General features: G+C 42.6%; 2 protein-coding genes across 4 annotated transcripts in view; both read right to left on the bottom strand.

The window, feature by feature from the left end:
• The window catches only part of ddi2 (DNA-damage inducible protein 2), a 28,262-nt gene extending 25,458 nt beyond the window's left edge, over window positions 1-2,804 (bottom strand). For 2 of the 3 annotated variants that reach the window (XM_068017349.1, XM_068017350.1), the window contains exon 1: window positions 2,359-2,803. In XM_068017349.1, the coding sequence (XP_067873450.1) occupies window positions 2,359-2,496 (138 nt within the window). In that variant the 5' untranslated portion in view covers window positions 2,497-2,803. Of the gene's footprint in view, window positions 1-2,358 lie in introns of all 3 variants that reach the window. The other variant, XM_068017352.1, reaches the window with a different exon arrangement.
• A 1,313-nt stretch (window positions 2,805-4,117) lies between these two features.
• ddost (dolichyl-diphosphooligosaccharide--protein glycosyltransferase subunit (non-catalytic)) lies at window positions 4,118-20,507 on the bottom strand. Its single transcript, XM_068017348.1, has 11 exons — window positions 20,297-20,507; window positions 19,390-19,500; window positions 17,464-17,550; window positions 15,464-15,567; window positions 14,915-15,009; window positions 13,370-13,463; window positions 12,298-12,446; window positions 10,628-10,775; window positions 8,652-8,772; window positions 6,893-6,999; window positions 4,118-5,000 (listed from the first exon to the last, which is right to left on the bottom strand). The coding sequence occupies exons 1-11, from the start codon at window positions 20,466-20,468 to the stop codon at window positions 4,851-4,853; spliced, it is 1,338 nt and encodes a 445-aa protein (XP_067873449.1). The 5' UTR covers window positions 20,469-20,507; the 3' UTR covers window positions 4,118-4,850.
• Between the last annotated feature and the right edge of the window lie 1,228 nt (window positions 20,508-21,735).

Raw genomic sequence — 21,735 nt, 5'->3', positions numbered from 1 at the left:
AAGGAGAACCAGTAGATGTAGTACACTTGGATTTCCAAAAGGTATTCAATAGGGTGCCACACAAAAGGTTATTATGCAAGAAAGTTGGGGGCAATATATTAGCATGGATAGATGATTGGTCAACAGACAGGAAGCAGACAGTAGAGGCTTGCTATCTGACCCGAACCCGACGACATGTGTCAGGTTGGGCCCATCTTCCGGGCCGGCTTTCGGGCGCCGGTCGGATCGGGCCGAGTCCAGGTCGAGTCGGGTCGGGTCGGGCCGGGCCAGACATACACGGTAAGTGCTCTGCGGGTAAGTACTGAAATGAAAAAACTTACCTGAGCTGGGAGTCCAGGACGACACTGAGTCTGCGCAGTGAGCGAGTGGCGTCACTATGACGTCATCGCGCATGCGCTGCAGCTTCTGTGTCAGGAAGATAAGTAAATGCATGGTCGGGCTCGGGTCGGGTAGTGGCGGGTTCGGCTCGGGGCAAAATCGGAGGGATTCAGGCAGGGTCTGCTGTAGTTCAGTCGGGTTCTTTTTCCCCGACATAAAGCAGGCCTCTAGCAGACAGTAGGGATAAATGGGGCATTTTCAAGTTGGCAGGCTGTGGCTAGTGGAGTGCTGCAAGAATCAGTGCTGGGGCCTCAGATATTTACAATATGTAATGACTTTGATGAAGAGACAGAGAGTAATGTATCTAAGTTTGCTGAGGATACAAAGCTAGGTAGGAATATAAGCGATGAGGACACAATGAGGCTGCACAGAGATATAGACAGGTTAAGTGAGTGGGCAACAAGGTGGTGAGGATGGAGTATAATGCTGCGAAGTGTGAGATTATACACTTTGGTCGTAAGAATGGAAAAGCAGAATATTTTTTAAAATGTGTGAAACTTGTAAATGTTGATGTTCAGAGGGACTTGGGTGTTCTCGTAAAAATAACACAAAGTTAGCATGCAGGTACAGCAAGCAATTAGGAAGGCAAATGCCATATTGGCCTTTATTGCAAAGGCATTGGAGTACAAGAATAAAGAAATCTTGCTACAATTGTACAGGGCTTTGGTGAGACCACACCTGGGAATACGTTGTGCAGTTTTGGTCTCCATATTTAAGGAAGGATATACTTGTCTTGGAGGAATACAGCGAAGGCTCACTAGATTGGTCTCTGGGATGACAACCTGTGTAAATTGGGTATATACTCTCTGGAGTTTAGAAGAATGAGAGGTGATCTCATTGAAACATACAAGATTCTGAAGGGGCTTAACAGGATAGACACTGAGAGATTGTTTCCCATGGCTGGGGAATCTTGAACATGAGAGGACAGTCTCAGGATAAGGGGCTGATCATTTAGGTTTGAGATGAGGAGAATTTTTTTTCATTCAAAGGGTTGTGAATTTTTGGAATTCTCTATCCCAGAGAGCTGTGGATGCTCCATCATTGAATATATTTAAGGTTGAAATAGACAGATTTTGAATCAAGGGTTATGAGGAGCAGGCGGGAAAGTGGAGTTGAAGCCAAGATCAGCCATGATCGTATTGAACAGCAAAGTAGGCTCGTCAGTCAGCATGGTCTACTCCTGCTCCTATTTCTTATGTTCTTGTGTGTGTGGGTGTATACATAGTGAACTGCTGATATGTTGTGCACAGAGTTCAGCCCAGGTGTATAAGCAAAGCTTATACTCAATTGGAGGTATCTGGGTTGTTTGAGTATATAGTTGGTTCCGGTAGGGGGAAGGATATTTCTTTCTTTTCTTTTGGGCCTCCTTATCTCGAGACAATGGATACGCGCCTGGAGGTGGTCAGTGGTTTGTGAAGCAGCGCCTGGAGTGGCTATAAAGGCCAATGCTGGAGTGACAGGCTCTTCCACAGGTGCTGCAGAGAAATTTGTTTGTCGGGGCTGTTGCACAGTTGGTTCTCCCCTTGCGCCTCTGTCTTTTTTCCTGCCAACTACTAAGTCTCCTCGACTCGCCACAATTTAGCCCTGTCTTTATGGCTATAAAGGGGGAAGGATATACCCCAGTGTTTATGTGAGTGTTTATAAATTGCCTGCAGATCTGCCTGTGTATATTCTTGTTTGAGCTAATCTATCCAGAATCAGACTTTAAACTCTAGCGTAGAGCTCTCGTTCTGTTGCATATACTTGTCAGTAGATGCATATAGAATTGGATCCAAGTGGGAATATCCCTGTTGACAGATTCCGATGCAGGGTTTATATTACAGTGTACTTATCTGGCACACACCCGGGTATGTGTGTGGTTGCATAGAGTTACGTGTCTGATTGTACATAATTTAGGTTGCTGGTGTGTGCATTCTGGCGCGGGTGCATACCCAGGTGTGGCAGTATATTTAAGCCTGCACATGTCCCTCCTGCTCTCACCTGGCTCTCGGCCGCCGGGATGCTGCTCTCCATTTCGCATAGCGCCCGGAAAGTCTCCAGCTGCATGCCGCCGTTCACCTGCAGGGTGAAGGTGATCTCACTCAGGTCGCGCCGCACGCAGTAAACGGTGAGCAACATGGCAGCAACCGGCTGCCCAGCACCGAAACTAGGGGCGGAAGGGGGTTCTTGACCGACTTTTGCGGACCGCGGCCCAAAACCAACAGCGACCTCTCGGCCGGGCCCAGCACCGAAACCCAGACACAGAGGGACTCCTGGACCGGGGCCCAGCACCGAAGCCCGGCGCTTGATCGCCCACTAGACCGCAGCCCAGCACCCAAAGCGGGAACTCCACCAAACATTCAACACACCGACTCCGCGCTGCAATCCGCCCAAGCGCACTACCGCAAAATGCCCCGCCACTGTCGCAAACAGAGCCGTACACTGCCACAAAGCATGAGGACACGTCACCGTGACACTGCCATCTTGGTGAGGTATATCAGAACGGAAATAAATTTAGTGCCTTACATAATTACCCTTCAGCATCTTTATAAGGTTTCCAATGTATTCAACATTATAATTACTATAGCTTAACAGTCGATGTCCAGTGTTGGTAACTTTAGGAAAATACATCCACCCTTTCAGAAATGAGTCCACAATCTGTGTAGGTACCAAGTTGACACTTAAACTTTTAATTCCCAAATGTTCGCCTACTGTATCTGGCTTTGGTAGACAGTATTCTTTATTTTCCTTGCAGTTAATTAGAAGCACAGCTTCTTACTCAATTTAGAAAGTACTTCCTTATGGCTAAAGCATATTTATTTCAAGAAACTGTGTGTACTATCTAGAAATTGAATTACTTTTGAATCAGCAACTAAATACAGCTCAGCTTCGAAAGCTAGTTTTGAATCAAATCATTGTAAATATTCATCTTTTCAAGTCACAACTACATTATCCTGCCTTTAACAAACCGATGTTAAGTTCATCAACAGTAATTACACTTTTCATGTAGCTGTATTTGACATTGAAAGTTTTTGTCACCATGAAAATGTACAGTTCAGTGATACAGCACTGAAACAGGCCCTTCGGCCCACCGAGTCTGTGCTGACCATCAACCACCCATTTATACTAATCCTACACGAATTCCATATTCCTACCACATCCCCACCTGTCCCTACATTTCCCTACCATCTACCTATACTAGGAGCAATTGCTAATGGCCAATTTACCTATCAACCTGCAAGTCTTTGGCATGTGGGAGGAAACCGGAGCACCCGGAGGAAACCCACGCAGACACAGGGAGAACATGCAAACTCCACAGAGGCAGTACCCAGAATTGAACCCGGGTCGCTGGAGCTGTGAGGCTGCGGTGCTAACCACTGCGCCACCCCTTTTCACTTTTCTATTTAAATTTCTTTGAACCATCCAGCATACTGAACTAAATTGATCTCAGCACCTCCAGGGCGAGGAAAGGCAAGAACAGGCCAGCTATGATATCCTCCTACCCACAGTCAAATGGCCTGCCGACATACTGTATGTTTTGCATTCCAGCAAAAATATGAGTGCAAAAATTGTTACCATCACACATTTGCCTCTAGAAACAAACACTCCACTGTCAATCTGACTCCACATTTAGCAATGCCGGAAGGTAGGTTCATTTTGCTGGATATCAAGTCGCCACCTCATGGATGGCAAGTGAGACAATTTATACAAGTGGACCTGACCATATAATATTGGGAGTTAAAAGAAATCGAAACCACAATAGATGGAATGTTAAATTTTATTTCCGATGGTCTGGAAAATTAATTTTGAGAAGTTACATCAACATGGGTGTAGAGATTGGAAAAATGGGTTGAGGAATTATAAATTTAAAATAGTCAATAATCAATGAAAAGAAATTTCTCCCAGCTCATTTTAATCTCTTGTTGGCCAATGGGTAAGATCCCTCTGAAGAGAGACCAAGTGGTTAAATGAACTCTCAGACTCTTTTGATCTAACTGGTGATAGGCGAATACAAAGACTTCCAGTTTTTCTTGTTCTTGCATTTATGGAGCTGTCACTTTAACTAGAAGAACCATCAAGAGATCGAATAGCTCCTCATCATCTGACACAGCCATGGGAACAATGGACTTTATCCTCCAAGTGGAAGATGAACACCTGGCTCTCAGGCAACTTTTAAAGTTTTTTTTTCAACAAAGTAGATTTATCTTCCAGAGCAAAATAAAAATCAATACACAGATTAAACAATTAGTACCAGGAGGAGAATTCATACACCCACTTTCAGTAACCTGCAGTACACTTTTGACCTCTGATCAACAGAGGGATCCACAATAAATGGGACTTGTAGTCTTGTTGCATCCGACATAGTCTGGACCCCAGGAAATTATCGTGGCCAGTATAAAAGGCTAGAATTTGCACCCATCTATCACCAATTTAAACCAATTTAAACTCTCAGCATTGCTGATGCCAAGAATGTAGCACTCTGCAATCCCAGCTCACTCCGCCTTCTCTTTTTCTTTCATGTGCAAGAATACCACCGAGAACAAGAAGAGTCCAACCATCATAGAGAAGGTGCTGGCATAGTACGGATAGGCAGACGGAATGAAACGTTCATACTGAGTGTGCTGGAGGGGGCGAACAGACACCTTGAACAAAAAGATAGAGCTTGTGTTAGATTTACAGTAAGAAATCATTTTTCTACTGATTTCTAAATTGTCCTGTGGAAAAAAATCTGGCCTCAAGATTATGTGTCACACATACCACACCCCACAAAAGCTCCATGTAGTCTGGCACTCCACTACAGACGACTGCTGGAGAGGATGTGGCCAGAAGGGCAACAGAAAGGCTGAAGGCAGAAGAATAATCAACAAAAAAGGAGACAGTCCCCTTGCAGCAAAATGCAGCCCTCCCTATAACAAACATGTGGCTGAAGCATACGTGAAACAGATGCTCATCACAACAATTGATATTCAGCCCTTGCCTGGAAATGGAAAATTCAATTTCAGGGCCTTGGTGATTAACTGAGTATAACCTGCATTCCCATAAGCCACCCAACTGACACAAGTATGCAACTCCCTTCTAAAACGATCAAACAACATGCTTCAATTCCTTGACTCACACGGCTCCAAAGAAACTTAGATGCATCAAATGTACTACTACTCCCATAAGCACAATGCCATCAATGTACGACCATTTCATAAAGCCTAGGTAAATATGTCCTTCCTGTGAGGCGGTGCCCAAAACTCAACCCAGTACTTCAGATTAAAGGCTTGCTACCCGACCCAAACCACACGGGACCTGGCTTTTGGGCTCAGGTCGGTCCAGTTACACAAAGTAAGTGTTGCATTTTGCTCTGCTGGCAAGTGTTAAAAGTAAAACACCTACCTGAGCTGGGAGTCCGGGACGTCAAGGAGGGAAACGGAGTCTGCACAGTGAGCGTCTCTATGACATCATCACGCTCATGCTGCAGCTTCGGAGTCGCAAGGTAGGTAAAGGGGACATTCCAGTGGTCGGGTCGGGCTCGGGGAAAAAAGAAAATGGAGGGACTCGGGCTGGGTCCGATGTGGTTCTGTTGGGTTCGGGTCAGGTTTTTTTCCCCCCTGACCGGAGCAGGCCTTTACTCCAGATGAAGGCTGACCATGGCTCCTGCACAACTAAAGCATTATGAAATCCTTCAACTTGTATTCAAGCCCCTTTGAGATAAAGGCCAACATTCTATTAGCCTTTTTGATTGCTTATTGTTCCCATCTACAAGCTTTTAACATGTGTACTTGCACTGTCAAATCTCTTTGCACCTCTACAGTCCCTGGTTTCTCACCATCTAGAAAATATTCCAATTTATTTCTCTCGGGTCCAAAGTGGATGACCTCACATTTGTCCACAATGACCTCATGTGGTTTTCTCCATTCACTTAATCGGTTTATGTCCCTTTGTAACTTTCTACTCCCATCTGTCCCTCCTAACTCTGTCATTCTCCGAACAATGTTATTTCTCCTGGTGTAAGTGAAAGCTGCCTCTCATAGCAGTAATCAGCAGTTGCATGAGCAGCAGAAATCATACTTTAATGTTGGAATGGTAACGAGAGAAAGTTTTCAAACTTAGACAGAATAGAGCAGTGAATGGAAGATGATTTTGTTCATTGAAGACCCAACAAGTTAAGTAACTGTCTTTCCCAGCATCTTCCATATGCCATCTGGATACAAACATACAAATGAGGAGGAGTAGACCACTCGGCCCCTCGAACCTGCTCCGCCATTCAATAAAATTATGGCTGATCTGCCTGCAACCTTAACTCCACATTCCCACCTACCCCCAATAATCTTTCACCCCCTTGCTTATCAAGAATCTATCTACCTCTGCCTTAAAAATATTCAAAGACTCTGCTTCCACCGCCTTTTGAGGAAGAGTTCCAAAGACGTACGACCCTCAGATCGATGTCAGATGAATATATTTGATTACAAGCATTTTACTCAGCTAATACACAATAAAGTTAAATTCCAGGCAACATTGCTGCTCAAGTGCTTAGCCTGAAGCATACCTGGGTCGAAGAGTAAAGATGGGTGTATCCAAGCCTGTTGTAATCTACTTTAAACTGGAACACACCGTAAACATCAGGTAGTTTGAACTGCACGCTGTATTTACCATCTGGGAAAACAAGACATAAGTTAGAGCATTTTCACTCTTGCTGACTTGTACCAGTAAGCTCTACATCCATGACTATGAAATTCATTCTCAAGCTGTAGAGGAGAGACAAAGGCAGCAGGTGCATGGGAACACCACCACCTGCAAGTTCCCCTCCAAGCCACACACCATCCTGACTTGGAACTACATCGCCAATCCTTCACGGTCACTGGGTCAAAATCCTGGAACTCCCTTTCTAACAGCACTGTTTTTTTTCTGTTCAAGTTGCTTTATTTGGAGATAAACCAAGTACACTTCAATAAATCCACCAATAATAGCTTAACAGAACCCATTCCAGTTATAGAGGTACAATCAATTACATAATTGGGTGGTGTGAAAACTGGACAAACACAAGTTAAACATGCACTGAGCTTTACAGACAGCGCTATAAGCAACAAGGGATAGAAAGCAGTTCAGGTGTTCAGCTGCTGTCATTACCCAAAGTGTGCTTGTCAAATAAGTATACAGACATTCCATTTTCAGGAGCACCTAATCTCCGCAAGTTGGTTACATGGTCTCCTAGTATTTTGATAGACTTGACTTGCTCATCCAGGTAGTGAGTCTCCAGGAAGTCAGAGATGCGGGTCATTCCTGTCTGTAGCTAGTTTATGCAACTAAAAAGCGACTGATTCATGCTATTCTCCAGCTCCAGAGAACACACCATTGCATCCAAGCCATGTCCCCATTCATCACAATCTGGTTTCTTGATACGCTGGAATAAGATGCGCCCTCCTCGCTGGTTCTGTAGTTTCATCAGTTTCTCAGCATATTCACGCTCTTCATGGGATTGCTACAGAAAGATTTGGCAAAATTCTTCAATGCAACCCCACATGGACCGCAGTAGTTCAAGAAAGCAGCTCACCACCACCTTTTCAAGGGCAATTAGGGATTGGCAATAAATGCTGGCCTAGCCAGCAACGCCCACTTCCCATGAACGAATAAAAAAAAGTTTTACACCTCTGACCTGCTTTTGTAGCCACAGTATTTATATGGCTGGTCCAGTTCAGTTTCTGGTCAATGGTAACCCCCAGGATGTTGATGGTGGGGGAACTCAGCAATGGTAATGCTGTTGAATGCCATGGGGAGATGGTTAGATTCTCTCTTGTTGGACATAGCCATTGTCTGGCATGAATGTTACTTGCCATTTATCAGCCCAAGCCTGAACGTTGTCCAGGTCTTGCTGCACGTGGACACGAACTGCTTCAGTATCTGAGGAGTAGCGAAAGGTACTGAACACTCTGCAATCGTCCGCTATCAGCGAATATCCCCACTTCTGACCTAATGATGGAGGGAAGGCCATTGATGAAGAAGCTGAAGATGGCTGGGCGTAGGACACTGCTCTGAGGAACTCCTGCAATAATATCCTGGGCTTAGATGTTTGACCTCCAACAACCACAACCATCTTCCATTATGCCAGAAAAATGTTTAATAACCTGGAATGTGTATTTTTGAGGGAGACGGGTAAGTAACCCACAGTCTATTTCTATTTATCTCACGTTCTAAGCAAAGGTCTTGGACGTCAAGATTTTGTGTTTTGGGGCAATGCAATCTACTCCTGCTCTTTAGGCCAAATATCAATGTTTCCCCATCACCAGAGCCATACAGATTCTACTCACCAGTTCTCTTCAGGTAAGTTCGAACAAAGGGGTCGATTCGAACAAATTCCAGTTGAATGTCATCTCCATTGAATGGGATCCATTTCCCATTGGAGAGCCTCTCAATAATAATGTTGTACTCCTGCAACAAGATAGAACATTACAAATATCACAAATCAACATTAAAACTCTTGCAGCATCACGGTTGGGTCCTGGATAGAGAAAAGTGTAATCAGACTGTAAAGTATCAGATATGGGCATTTTACATTTGAATAGTCAAAGAATAAAGTACATTGACAAGAAGTCAATAAGAAGTTAGCAGAGAGAATAATTCCCTTTTACATTCCATCACATAACATTGCTTCTTAGTGGAGGCCAAAGGGCTCATCTCAATCCGCACTTTGACCAGTGATTGAAGTTACATTAGAACTTTTGAAAAAAATCTAAATGACCTATCTTATACAGTCCAACCATATACACAGTTTGATTCTCAACCAATGGAGGTAGAATTTATCTAAACTCCTTAGTGGCAATGATATTGCTCTGTAGCCACTACAGGTTCTAGAGCAGTTTCATTGTCAAAGAATGAGTAAGTTTTGTGTCCATTAGTATGAAACTGACTCCCTTCAATCTGTGAAGGGAGTGAGAGACAGGCAAGATGAACAAAAATCAATCATGGCCACAATAGCCTCAACCACCATCACCCCCCCAACCCCTTCTCCCACACTGAGGTAGGCGTTAAGCCTTATGCAGCAGAGAAGAGTATCAGACACCATGTTCATTAGATAGGAAATAATCTGACCCAACAACCTGGTCAGCATGTAGCCAATAAACAACTTGCAGGAAGTTGGTGGGTTGCTAACATGTCAGCTCATAAGGCAAACTACAACAAAATATGTGAAGGGAGAAGAACAGGAAACTGAGATTCTGAAAGGCTCTCAAATCAAGTTCTAAAATATCCAAAGCAAAAGTCTTAAACATCCCTCCACCAACATATACACACACGTGAAAGCAGCAACTGTCCCCTCCCAACACACAAAAGACCAGGGAAGCCACACCTTTTATGATTCGAAACAGCCAGTATTTGCAGTGGACGAGATTACTGAGAGAGAGAAGACAGTCTGGTTTTATTAACTTGTATTCTGACTACAACAGTTTATCATACAAAATGAGCCAGGTAAATAACTGAAGACCAAAAAAAAAAGGGAACACTGTAAACTAAGCAAAAGATAAAATGCTGGGATGAGCATTACCACTGGCTCAGTGAATTCATCCAGGATGTAGCTGAAACACCCACACCAGGGCAAGGGAAAAGAGAGTGAAACATTCCTGATTGTTATCTACTGACCCTGGAAAGTGACTCAGTGTCTCGAAGGAGGAAGGTAAACAGAGACTGAAAGAAAGAGTTATGCCCAGTTTTTAAATCATTCCGCTTGCATATTGCATTAACAGTACTGAATCATCAAGTATTCTTACAGCAAAGTCAATTTTCAAGTGAGGGTCTTTATGTCTATAATAAAAGAACTAGAAGTGCATATCTATCACTCAGCAAATTGACTTAAAAATCCTAGCCTACAAATTGCTTCATGACCTCACTCTACCCATCTCTGCACCTTCAGCCAGCAATCCATCTCACCTCCTCTGCTTATCCAAGTCTGCTCTAGTGTGCAGCCTTCCACCGTAGGTGGCAAGGCCTTCAGCCATAATGACCCTGCTCTCCAGAATTCTTTCCCCAAACTCCTCTGCCTTACTACATCTCTCTATTTTGGCAAAGCTTGTGAAAGCTTAATTCTTCAACTGCACTTTCAAATGTCACCTCCTCTAACTCTGCCCAATTCCTGTTTGATAGTTGAATTCCCACTTGCTCCCCTTTAAACATCATGGGATGGTCTGCTGCTTTAAGTCCACACCATACATTTATTTAATTCATAATAAATTGTAAAATATCCACAAAAAATTATTCTGTAATGATTAGTATCAGTTTCACTTATACTTACCACCAAGTCAGTTATGGTATAGGCATTTGGTGGTTTGGTTTCTCCAACAGGGTGATGAGACACCTTGCCAACACGGAGAACTCCTTCCTCTTTAAATACCCAGCGGGAGAGTGCCACTGCCAGCTCATAGTTCCCAGTTTTTGAAAATCTAATTTCAAGAAAAAGTTGATATTGCATCAAACTCTTTAGCACAATATTGTACCAGTGTCAAACGCACCAGAAGAAACTTGTAAAACAAAAAACTTAGGAAAAGATTTAAATTTTTACTGTAAATATGTCAGAGGGAGGAGGAATCCTAGAATGTTTATTGCAGTGAACTATAGTCCTTGGTCCAAAAATGCTATGCTCCGTAATTGAGAACTAGATCCAAAGGGGGCTAGTCAATGTCATAACTATAAAGCTTTGCATTCCCAATTCTCAATCTCAGCTCCAGAACTTCAGAGATATAGTCCAGGGGTACTACCTTATTGCTGTTGAATGACAATACCATCAGACTCATCATTCAGCACACCAGATACACAACTGCTTTTGTTCTAATAAACCCTTGGATTCAAAATGCTACTTTTAAAAATTCCACGTTCCCACCATCACGCCTTTGCTAAGTGAGGTGGTGAATGGAAGTCTCCGGTTATTGACCAAGCACCAGCAGGCAGATGTTTTATCACATAGCAAAATCTGATGCAGCCTGAAATTAGATTAAAAACCATCCTGAGGTCAACAACATGCTCACCAAGATTAAGAATTCAGCTGCACAATTTCCACAATCTCAAAAAAAAACTCACTGACCAAGTTGAAGGTATAGTTTCCTGTTGCCAATTAATTGCAATATATCCATTAGCTTGCTAAACCACAATTCATCTAATAATGAAGTGCATGCCATCCATACTTGGCCTGACAAATATCAGATAAGGCCCATTAAACAGAAAGCACAACTAGTTCCCCATGACCTTTAAGGGCATCATCAGTGGGTCCCTCGCCATCAGCATCCTGGGGTTCACTACGGACCAGAAACTGAACCAGCCACATCAACAACGTAGCTACAACAGCAGGACAGAGGCTGGGTATTCTACAACCAGTGGCTCAACTCCTGACCACCTCAAAGTGTCATTATCTATAATGCTAAAGTTAGGAATGTAATGGAATACACACAATTCACCTGGCCACATCTCAACACCATACAAGGTACAGCAGTCCACTTGATTCTGTCTTTACCACCAGACTCAATATCCACTCCCTCCTCCAGTAGCTGCAGTATGTACAGAATCTAGTGCAGCAACTAGCCAAGCTTGCTTCAACAGCACCTCCCTCCCCTGTGACCTCGACCACCAAGAGAAGACCAGCAAATACTGTGGGAATACCATCACCTCCAAGTGTTCATCCAGACTTTGACATAAATCACCATTCCTTCACTGTTAATGGATCAGAATCCTGGTATTCCCTACCTAACACCACTGATACAGTACAAGGACTGCAATGGTTCAAGAAGCAGGGCCACCACCACCTTCTTGGGGACGGGCAATAATTGCAGCCTAGCCAGCATTAGAACAATTTGTTTTTGAATGACAAGTTTTCTTTTTGCAATCTAGTGACAATGAACAGGTAGGAGCCTGTGTTATTGATGAAAAATCTTATACTTGTCAGAATAACTGTCTTTTGGCATCTGGTCTTACCTCTCAGCTCCTGGAGTAGCTTTTTGTACAGGAGAGTTAAAGAAGGCATCGCTGAAGAAATCAATAGAGCCACTGAAGACTACACGAGCGTTGTTCCGGGCCTGGAGTCCAGCAATCAGTAAGGTGTTCTTCCCCACACCATGAGGATACTAGTACAATGAGGAAAATCTAAATGTTTGTCACAAATCTGGCTGTTGATTCCCTTCCTATTTTACATACACATCTGTTACCAAGGGTGAATTATTGGCTTTCATGCAGTACTTGCAGTAACATTTGATGCATGTTCTGCTCCAACACATACTACAACTTCTTTGAATCGAAAAGGAACTCAAAGGAAGAGCAACTGGACTATGTACATGTATGCAGCACCCAGTATATGCCCTACAGAACACAGTATACATATAAGAATGCCTAATATACAGAGTATCCAGTATATGCACTTAATGTCTCCCACAAGCACCCAGTATCTACATGACAGAACATGTTGCCCAAAGCATGCTCATCACTTTCACTCCTCAAGCTCAATGACAAGTATGCAGCTGTGAAGTTAACCCAGTCATAAAAACATGTACACGTAAATACAGATACAAGTGCAGCCTACAGCAGATTCAACACGGCGTAAGTTACACAGGAAAATGGAAGCAGGCTAAACTTTCTTGGCATTCTCTCGATTGTTCAGTTGATAGATAGTTTCATACTGAACCAGAAAGCCCCAATTCAATCTGCAGTCTGTACTGAGTTAGCTGATCTCAGATCAGCAGCAGTTGGAGCACTACAATTCAGGTTAATGCCCTTGAACTCGCAAAGGGATCAATCCAACAACTTTTGCTCCTGACCTTTATCCAGTGATCTTTTTTGATCATTCCAGAGTGTGTACTTATCAGGTGATGCTAGGATTGTACTTGATTGTGGCTCCACAGTCAAATAACCTAACATTCACTGTCTAGGCTCATGAATGAAAAATGGCCACTTGAATATGGAACCAGAGAGTGCCTCTGGAACTGTACCCCAGCATGGGTTCAGACAAGAGGAAGAGGATAATTCCACAACCTGGAGATTACACGAGAGTTACCTGTGTTACAGGCTTGTCTGGGAAAAAGGAGTAAGAGCTGGAGGATCCAGTCAGAATATCCAGTATCAGAGGGTTATCAGGATCTGCCACCATGCTAGAAAGAAACAAAAACATTGAAGTTTGAGCTAATAGACTCAGGATAAATCAACTAAGTTGCTCCTGTTGTAGTTTTTAAACCAAATGAAGATTTGGTCTGTGCAGAAAGTCTATCACAATTTGCTGAAACATGATGTTCAAACACACACAAATATTAACCTCAACATTCAAGCTTGTTTCTCAAACTCGGAGCTCAGCATCTCCCCTTCCCCTATTGTTCTTGCTTGGTTACTTCCTCAGTTCCTGTACTATATTTCCTCCAACCCCAACACCAAGTAAACAGCTTTCACTCAACCACATGTTCCCCCACCCACTTTATCATTGCTGGCAGACCCTTCAGTTATCTCCCCTCCACAATCTGGAACGCTCCCTAAATTCCCCATACTGCTTTGCTATATCTCCTCCCCCATTAAAGTTTCAATACCCAGCGCTCCTCTATGTCCTTTAGCATCTTCCCTGATTTGTCTACTGCTCCTGTCCGACCCTCAACTGTGAAACACCTTGGAATTTTTGCTTTATTTAAGGCTCTATAGATACAGTTTTTCACATTTATCTTACATAAAAAGTATCAGACTATTTTCTTCCACAGACCACATATAAAATATACCATTCTTGACCAGTTGTCTTTAATATGGCTTCACCACTCAGCTATACAAGGGTACAATTTGTTCCAACTTATAGTTAAATGTCCTTCAGATGCATCCTATCACTTGATCAGCCTTGTAAATATGTTTCACATGACTAACTACTGTGTGGCTGGTTAAATCAGATCCAAATCACATCCTTTTCCATCTTTGCTCATGGGCATTCCTTACTCTCAAACTCCAAATTCCAACATGTCTACCTTAAAACTGTCTACACTAACTACATCTAGTCTATTCCAATTAACAAGTATAGTAAATACTGCAGTTAATTGGAATAATTCCCTCTGAATGCTGCCAACCTCCCTTCTACTTGGTATTTCCAAATACACTTGCTGTGATTTCAACCTTTTCTCCATTTCTACTTGCTCTTGTATTCATCCTATATGCCACCAAGACCTCATCACAAACCCTCAGCCAACATCCACCTCTGCTAAATAATTTGCACTCGTCAGAAATTCTGCAGTTTCAGAATTAAATGAAAAATAAAACTATTAAAAGAATACACATGCTTTGGGGAACAAAATGCAAATAAATATCAATACACTATGATATCAAAGGCACTGCACTGCTAGTGCCTGCAGTTATCAGTCAGTGAAACCAGTTTGTTTCTCATTCAAGTTTACTTAAATTGCCAAACTCAGACTGGCATGAAAGGTACTCTAAAGCCCTCTGACTGCAAGTCACACCTAAGCAGTGTTTGATGGCCAAGTTTGTGACCAATTGGTCTAAAGGTTGATTTTGTTCTGCTAAAGTTTGCCGTACAGAGTAGAATAGTGAGAAATCAATGGAATACATTAGCACTTACCCAACTCCCTGAAATAAAATGGGATTCTTTGGCTGTTTCCCCACAATAGTGGGAGCCTTCAGCAGTTGTTCACTGTCAGCAATGATCAGAGTGTGCTTTGGAAACAAGGAGGCACAGTTATCGTCAACTTTTCTTTCTTACGAATCAATCTTTCAGAATGTTTAACAGTTCTTTATGAAGCCACTTTGGGGCACTTTTCTTGGTTGTTTTTCAAATATATTAAAATCTGTTAGCATTTATTAAACATATGCCCCATAACTGACTGAGAAGCTTGATTCCCACATCAGGTCGCAAAATTGGAAATGCGTACCAATCCTCTGCACGAACATTTCTCACCTTAACGGAGGTGAAATTCACCAAATGTAAACTAAAAATCTCTAAGATCTACGGCGCCAGAATTTTTTTGGGGGGAGGGGAGGGTTAGGGGAAAAGTAGTAAGTTCAAATTCAACTGCTCTTACTTTGCAAAGACCTCATATCAGTAAACAGGTTGCCTTGTGAGGGATACACTATTATTAGATCAAGTACGACCTTTCACCAATGTCCTTACCTGGCCAGGATCCGAAACATCGTAGTTATGATGGTCAATAACAGAGGTTTTCTCCTCATCAAATTCGATCCCGCATTCACTACCCAGCTCTCGTAAAGGGTCACCTTTCAATAAGCATAAAATATTAAACTCACCATCAAGAATACTAGACCATTCTAACTACATTCGCCCTCCACTACTCCTTGTCCTGCCTCCCCAAAAAGGCTGAAAAAAATTGTGCCCCCTCACATCTCAAAATTCAATGTCCCCCCTCACCTTTATCCTGCTCCTCTTATTGACTTGTTCCTCACTCTTGCCCCAGCTCCTAACTGATGCTGCTGCTTTGTTCCACAATTAACTCTACAGAGTACTGTTAGTGGGTGCAGATGAAAGGGTGGGTGGGGGGGGGGGGGGGGGGGGGAAAAAGAGAAATCCTTCATCATTTGCCAGGTTAGGAATTCTTTAGGCCAAGTGGTTTGAAGTCTAAAGAAAAAAAATTATGAACCTTGAGTTTCTGAGGGGCACCAACTGGCTTTACAGTGGCAAACAAGGTGTTTGCTGAGGCTTTGTGATACACAGTTATGGTGGCATATGGAATGCAGATAAGCATCTGTAGTGATGAGGAATAAAGTTGACATCAGAGCAACCATATGGGAAATGACAAGTAGGAGGGAGATGGGGCACATCCACCTAAATGCTTCCAATTTGAGTGGATAAGCTAAAGTTGGTGGATTTGTGTAGATAAATTTATTTTGAGCCGGAGGCCAACACAAGCATGAACTGCTCAGTTCCTTATTGGCACCAAACTAACATCACATTAAGATACTGTACTTTCTGACACAGGAAAGCACACTTAAATAGATCAACTGTAGGAAAGTACAGACCACCTACTCAAAGGGCCAGATTTCCCATTAATGCAACAAATCCACAATATACGCTTCTCATTAAGGAAGCCTGGAAATCTGGTAAATGAGAAAATACTATCCAAACAGAGGATTGCAGTTGTTCCACAAAGATATCTCCCTACTGAATCCTGATTTCAATTAATCAGGCCACCAAAAGTAGGGATGGCAAGTATCTGCTCACAGGGGGGGGGGGGGGGGGGGGTGGAAGATGGATTACTCCCATGCAATTATGTGTCCCTTTGGAGTAGAAATGAAAAGACCTGCTGCTAGATCAGCAGTCTGAAGGGGATGGGAGTAACATATAAAAAGAATCAATCAACAAGTATTTTCCTTCCTACCGTGGCCATATCACCATCCTCTCTGGAGAAGGAAAATATGCCTAGGAAGAGCCTATGGCATGGATATAGTCTGCAACTATAACTGTTCCCCAATTAAAGGGAACAAGTTTATAACACCAATTTATAGCACTCATTCAGAAATCGCAACTTAGAAATTTGCTAAAGGAAGATTTTGATCAAAAGGGTCAATGGAACTTTTAATAAATATACAGATATCTCCATTAATTTTTGGATGTGTCAATCTTGACTCAGAGTCAGAGGGTCATGGGTTCAAGCCCCACTCCAGAGACTTGAGCACATAATCTAGGTTAATATTTAAATACAGTACTGAGGGGGTGCTGCATTGTTGGAGATATTTTCTTTTGGTTGCAATGTTAAACTGAAGCCCCGTCTTCCCCGTTAAGTGGTTGTATAAGATCTCAGGACACAATCTGAAGAGGAGCAGTGGAGTTCACTGGTGTTATGGTCAACATTTATCCCTCAACCAACATCACTAAAATAAAAGTATATGATCATTTATCTTTAATGTTGGTGGGACCTTGCTTATGCACAAATTGTTTGCCACATTCTCTACATTACAACAGTAACTACACTTCAAAAGTACTTCATTGTGAATTGCTTTGGGACATTGAGCTATTGATGAGCTATATAAATAGATCTCCAAGTTTGTTCATACTTTACCAAGATTAAAATACACACAATAATGTCTTATAAAAATTTGATATGTTGTTCACAAAGTCACTACATTTCAGATGTAATAATTATTCCTTATTTTTACCAATGTCAGAGCTTGCAGCAACCAGTACATTTCCACCGCCATCGATGAATGCAGCAATGGTGTCAACATTGATGTTGCCTCCAAAATCTGAAATCAAAAGCGAATTTTCATTAATCCCAGTTGCATATCCTTTCTTGCTCCTCTACACCCTCAAGCAGAACAGCTGTTGATTCTAGGAAGAGCACAACTCTAATCCCCATCAGCCCAAGGGTGAGAGTTAGAGTCTCAATTGAAGCATGTGGTTTCTTTTGGAAGTTCTCACTTGTTGCCCAATACAGCACAATATACACTTGTCATAAGTGTAGTGTCCACTCCATAATTCTTATTAGCCAAACAACACTAATGGCAGTGGGAAGCAATCTCTTAAAAAAAAATAGGTAACATTAAATTTGAATGAACATACTGAAATAACTAAAGTAACTTCTATTTCCGTGACTTGCTTTTAGTGGTGCCTGTCCTTGGCTATTTTCACTCTAAGCTTTCACCTGTTATTCAAATTCCTTACTTCATTTGGCTTTTCAGTTGAGAGAGGGGAATGGAGAAATGCCAAACCTCCTCCCAGATCTCCAACAGGTAGCATGGGCTGACTTTGGAATCAAAAACACAACTTCTAAATTTGAAGATGATACCAATTTTTTTTTTGGGGGTGAAGATAGTCAATACTGAGGAGGACTGCAACAAATTACAAGATATTAAACATGCAGAATAAGCATATAATTAGCTAACGAATTTCACCAGTTAAGTGTTTTGGTAAGTATGGTAATAAGGAAAATAAGGTAACTAAGGCCGTAACGAAAAGCAACTTAAGGTTTATTTCCAGAGGGATAGAATTGAGAAGTTATGCTAAACTCATATCGAATCTTGGTTAGACCACAACTGGGAATACCATGTACAGTTCTGATTGCCAAATGATAAAAAGGAAGATATGGAGGCACTGGAGAGGGTGCAAAAAAAGCTTTACAGGAATGATACCAAAAACGCAAGGTTATCCCCATCAGGAAAGGATGAGCAGTCTGGGTCTCTTCTCTTGCAAAGAGAAGGCTGAGGGGTGACCTAATAGAGGACTTTAAAATTAAGAAAGATTTTGATAGACGAGACACAGTTTTACCACTTGTGGGGAAGTGTAAAAGTTGATGCCATCAATATAAGATATTCACCAAAAAATAAAGGACAATTCAGAAGAAACTTTCTTACCAATAGAGTGGCAAGAATGTGCATCACATTATCGCAGGGAATGGTTGAGGCTAATAGCATAGATACATTTAAGAGGAGGCTGGAAATGTACATGAGGCAGAAAGGAATAGAGGGTTATGCTGAAAGGAAATATGAGAGGAAGCTCGAGTGAAGCTTAAGCATGGACTGGTCAGGCTAAATAGCCCATTTCTGTGCTGTATTTCTATGTAATTCTGATCTCAACTGAGTAGGTATGAGATTTATAACTGGCCTCGGTGCCCTTGATAAAGAGGGAAAACTTGGCCAAGGTTTCCACTCTTGAGAAAGCCCTGCAAGACATGCTCTATCAAACAATCAGATAGTTCAGATAGCGGTGATGGCACCGGTAATTAAATAGCCTGCTGCCATGTTGCCCAAGCTCATAAGTGAACAGCTACCACTTTGGCATAGAATTGGAGAACCTGCACTTGTGAAATCAAAAAGCAGCGCATGTATTTTAAAGAGGGGAGAAAATTAGTGGGAAGTAAATACACTTCCTGGTACTGAAGGATAGCCTACCACCACACTGACTTCACATAAAAAGTCCTCAAAGCTCCCTTGCTGATAGAGTACACTACACTGGTTGCTCCATTCTAAGCAGGCCACTGTAGTGTACTTGTGAATTTTCTTTAATCAGGAAAGTTCAAGAAGCCTTCAAAAACAAACTGTGGTTTCCAAGTGAAAAACTATTGCAGGAGAAACAGACATCTTTACCTTCCACCGATGGCGAGAAAATGACAAGGTGATCATACAGAAATTCTCCATATTTAATCAGAGACAAACTAGGATCATCCGAAATCTTGAATGTCAAGTTAAATCCATGATCTAATTGGAGATTTCAAACAAAGGCACAGGTTAGTGCATTTCAGCAACCGATGGGGAATATTCAGTATTACATCACAAGTGATATTTACAACAAGACTTAGCACAAGCTGGTATTGGTATGAATCATCCCCACCCTGAATGTATGATAGCTGATAAAAGATTGCTTCTTTTAAGTCACTTGTTGCCTCAATTCTCACCATTACAACCTCCCTGCATTCCGGTCAACCGTTGCAACTGACTTTGGGCTGTACCTGCACTATTGCTGTCCAACCCCAACTCTCTGGACTCCAAAGACCTCTGGTGCTGACGGTATCTAGCCACTCACTTTCTAGCTGATGTGGTGATGTTGACTTTCTGCATCAAGAGCAAGCTGGACTAACTCCTAACTGGGACAGAGATCGTATATTAGAAGGAAAAAGTGTCTTTAAAAGGTTGACAATTGGTCCATTTGATCTCGTGGTCTGGTCTCGATCGCGGGGGGCAGGGGAGCGAATGGTCAGAGAAATTTTGCAAAGTTATTTTTTCCCTTTTTGGCTCTGGGTCTTTTTTCTACTTCTCCCATGGATGCAGGGGGGAGGGGGGGGGGGGGGGGCGATGTTTCGCCACAATGACTCGGCCATCAGTGTGAGGCAGGCTTGCTGGACCAGTTAGTCGGTTCCAGCCCAGCAATTTCGTATGCACGCAAGTATCTGACCCGGACTTAACTATCTCTTCAATATCTTACACCCCGACCTCCACTTTAGAGCTGTGTTTGCACTGAGAATAAGTCAACCTTCCACCCGCAGCCAACTCACACCTGTCAGGCTCCTGAAGAACATGGAGTGCGTCTCCTTTATGTTGATGTTCTCCAGAAGCACCAGCGTCCTCCCGGACCCATCCGCCACAGAGAGGACGGAGAACAGCAGGAGAGCCGCAGCCCCCATTGCCCGGTGCATCACCATCCCGCTCTCACTCCAACCCACCGCCATCTCCAACTCCAACGCCACCACACAGACCGGAACCGGAAACTCCTAGCCACCGCAGTCTCATCGCTCTCCGAGCCTCACGCTCTCCCCCTTTTTAAATTGTTCTTATCGTTGAATTTAATATTTATTTTTAGATTTCGAGTCCCAGCATTTTTAAATGCGAAAATCCTTCAATTTATAAAGAAACCACGGCCACTTCTCAAAGCCAACCAATCAGCATCAGCCAACTTGTCATTGCATCAGTGAAAGGGGTCCCCGGAGAACCTGAGTGTGGTCTGGAGTTCCTAGTCTTCCTGTCAATCCCAAACAGGAAGCAGACAAGAGGGTGGGACATGATTTAATTTGTCATCTTTTCCAGACTGATGTAAAATTATACTAATCCTAATAATTAAAGTTTCTGCATCATAAGATGTACTGTAGTAAATATATATTAAAAACCAGACTTTGAGCGTCCAGTTTGCATTTAGCAATTCCTAGATAGGTCCGAAACCAAAGTTTCACCTGCACATTTGCACATTTGTACAAAGTGGATAATGGGTTGATTTGTCTTTGAAGTAGGACAAATATGCATTCACTGTGTAAGCCAAGGAAAGGGAATAACAAAAATACCTTATGACATGCAAAATTTTTAAAAATCATGTATAGCTGAATGCATGGGTGGGGGTAGGATGCATAGCCAAAGAAAGGGTTATTAGCAGTGACCAAAAGCCTGTTCAAAAAGTCTTAAGGAGGGTCTTGAAAGACATTGGCGAGGTAGAGGGGTTTAGGAAGGACATTCCGGTGCATATGGCCACCAATGGGACAAAGGAAAGGGGGAGCATGCACCAGAGGCCAGAATCAAAGTAAAATGGTGGGGTGGTGGTGGTTGTTTACAGAGGAAGGGCCAAGGGCATGAAGGGATTTAAATACAATGTTGAGAATTTTAAATTGGAGGTGCTAATGTAAATCAGCAAGGCCAGGAATGAGGTGTGAGTGGGATTTGATGTGTAGGATATGAGCAGCAGAGGTTTGAGTGAGTGAAAGTTTACAGTCTGTGGAGGATGAGACACCTTCCAGGGGACCAGTAGAATGGAGGTGACGTAGCCATAGATGTCAGTAACTACAAGGATGTAAACTAAGTTGAGCCGGTGGGAATGGCTATGCTACAATAATAAGTACCTTGTATATAATTTGAAAAAGATATCTGATGTTGCTACAGACACTAGGTCAACACAAGAAGAGGGAGAGTTTTTTCTAAAAAGAGTTAAGAGTGTGGAAGAACAGCAAATTT

Source organism: Heterodontus francisci, chromosome 37, assembly GCF_036365525.1.
Source record: "Heterodontus francisci isolate sHetFra1 chromosome 37, sHetFra1.hap1, whole genome shotgun sequence".
NCBI lineage: Eukaryota > Metazoa > Chordata > Chondrichthyes > Heterodontiformes > Heterodontidae > Heterodontus > Heterodontus francisci.
The sequence above is the reverse complement of the archived record's forward strand: the minus strand, read 5'-3'. Positions and strand labels throughout refer to the sequence as shown.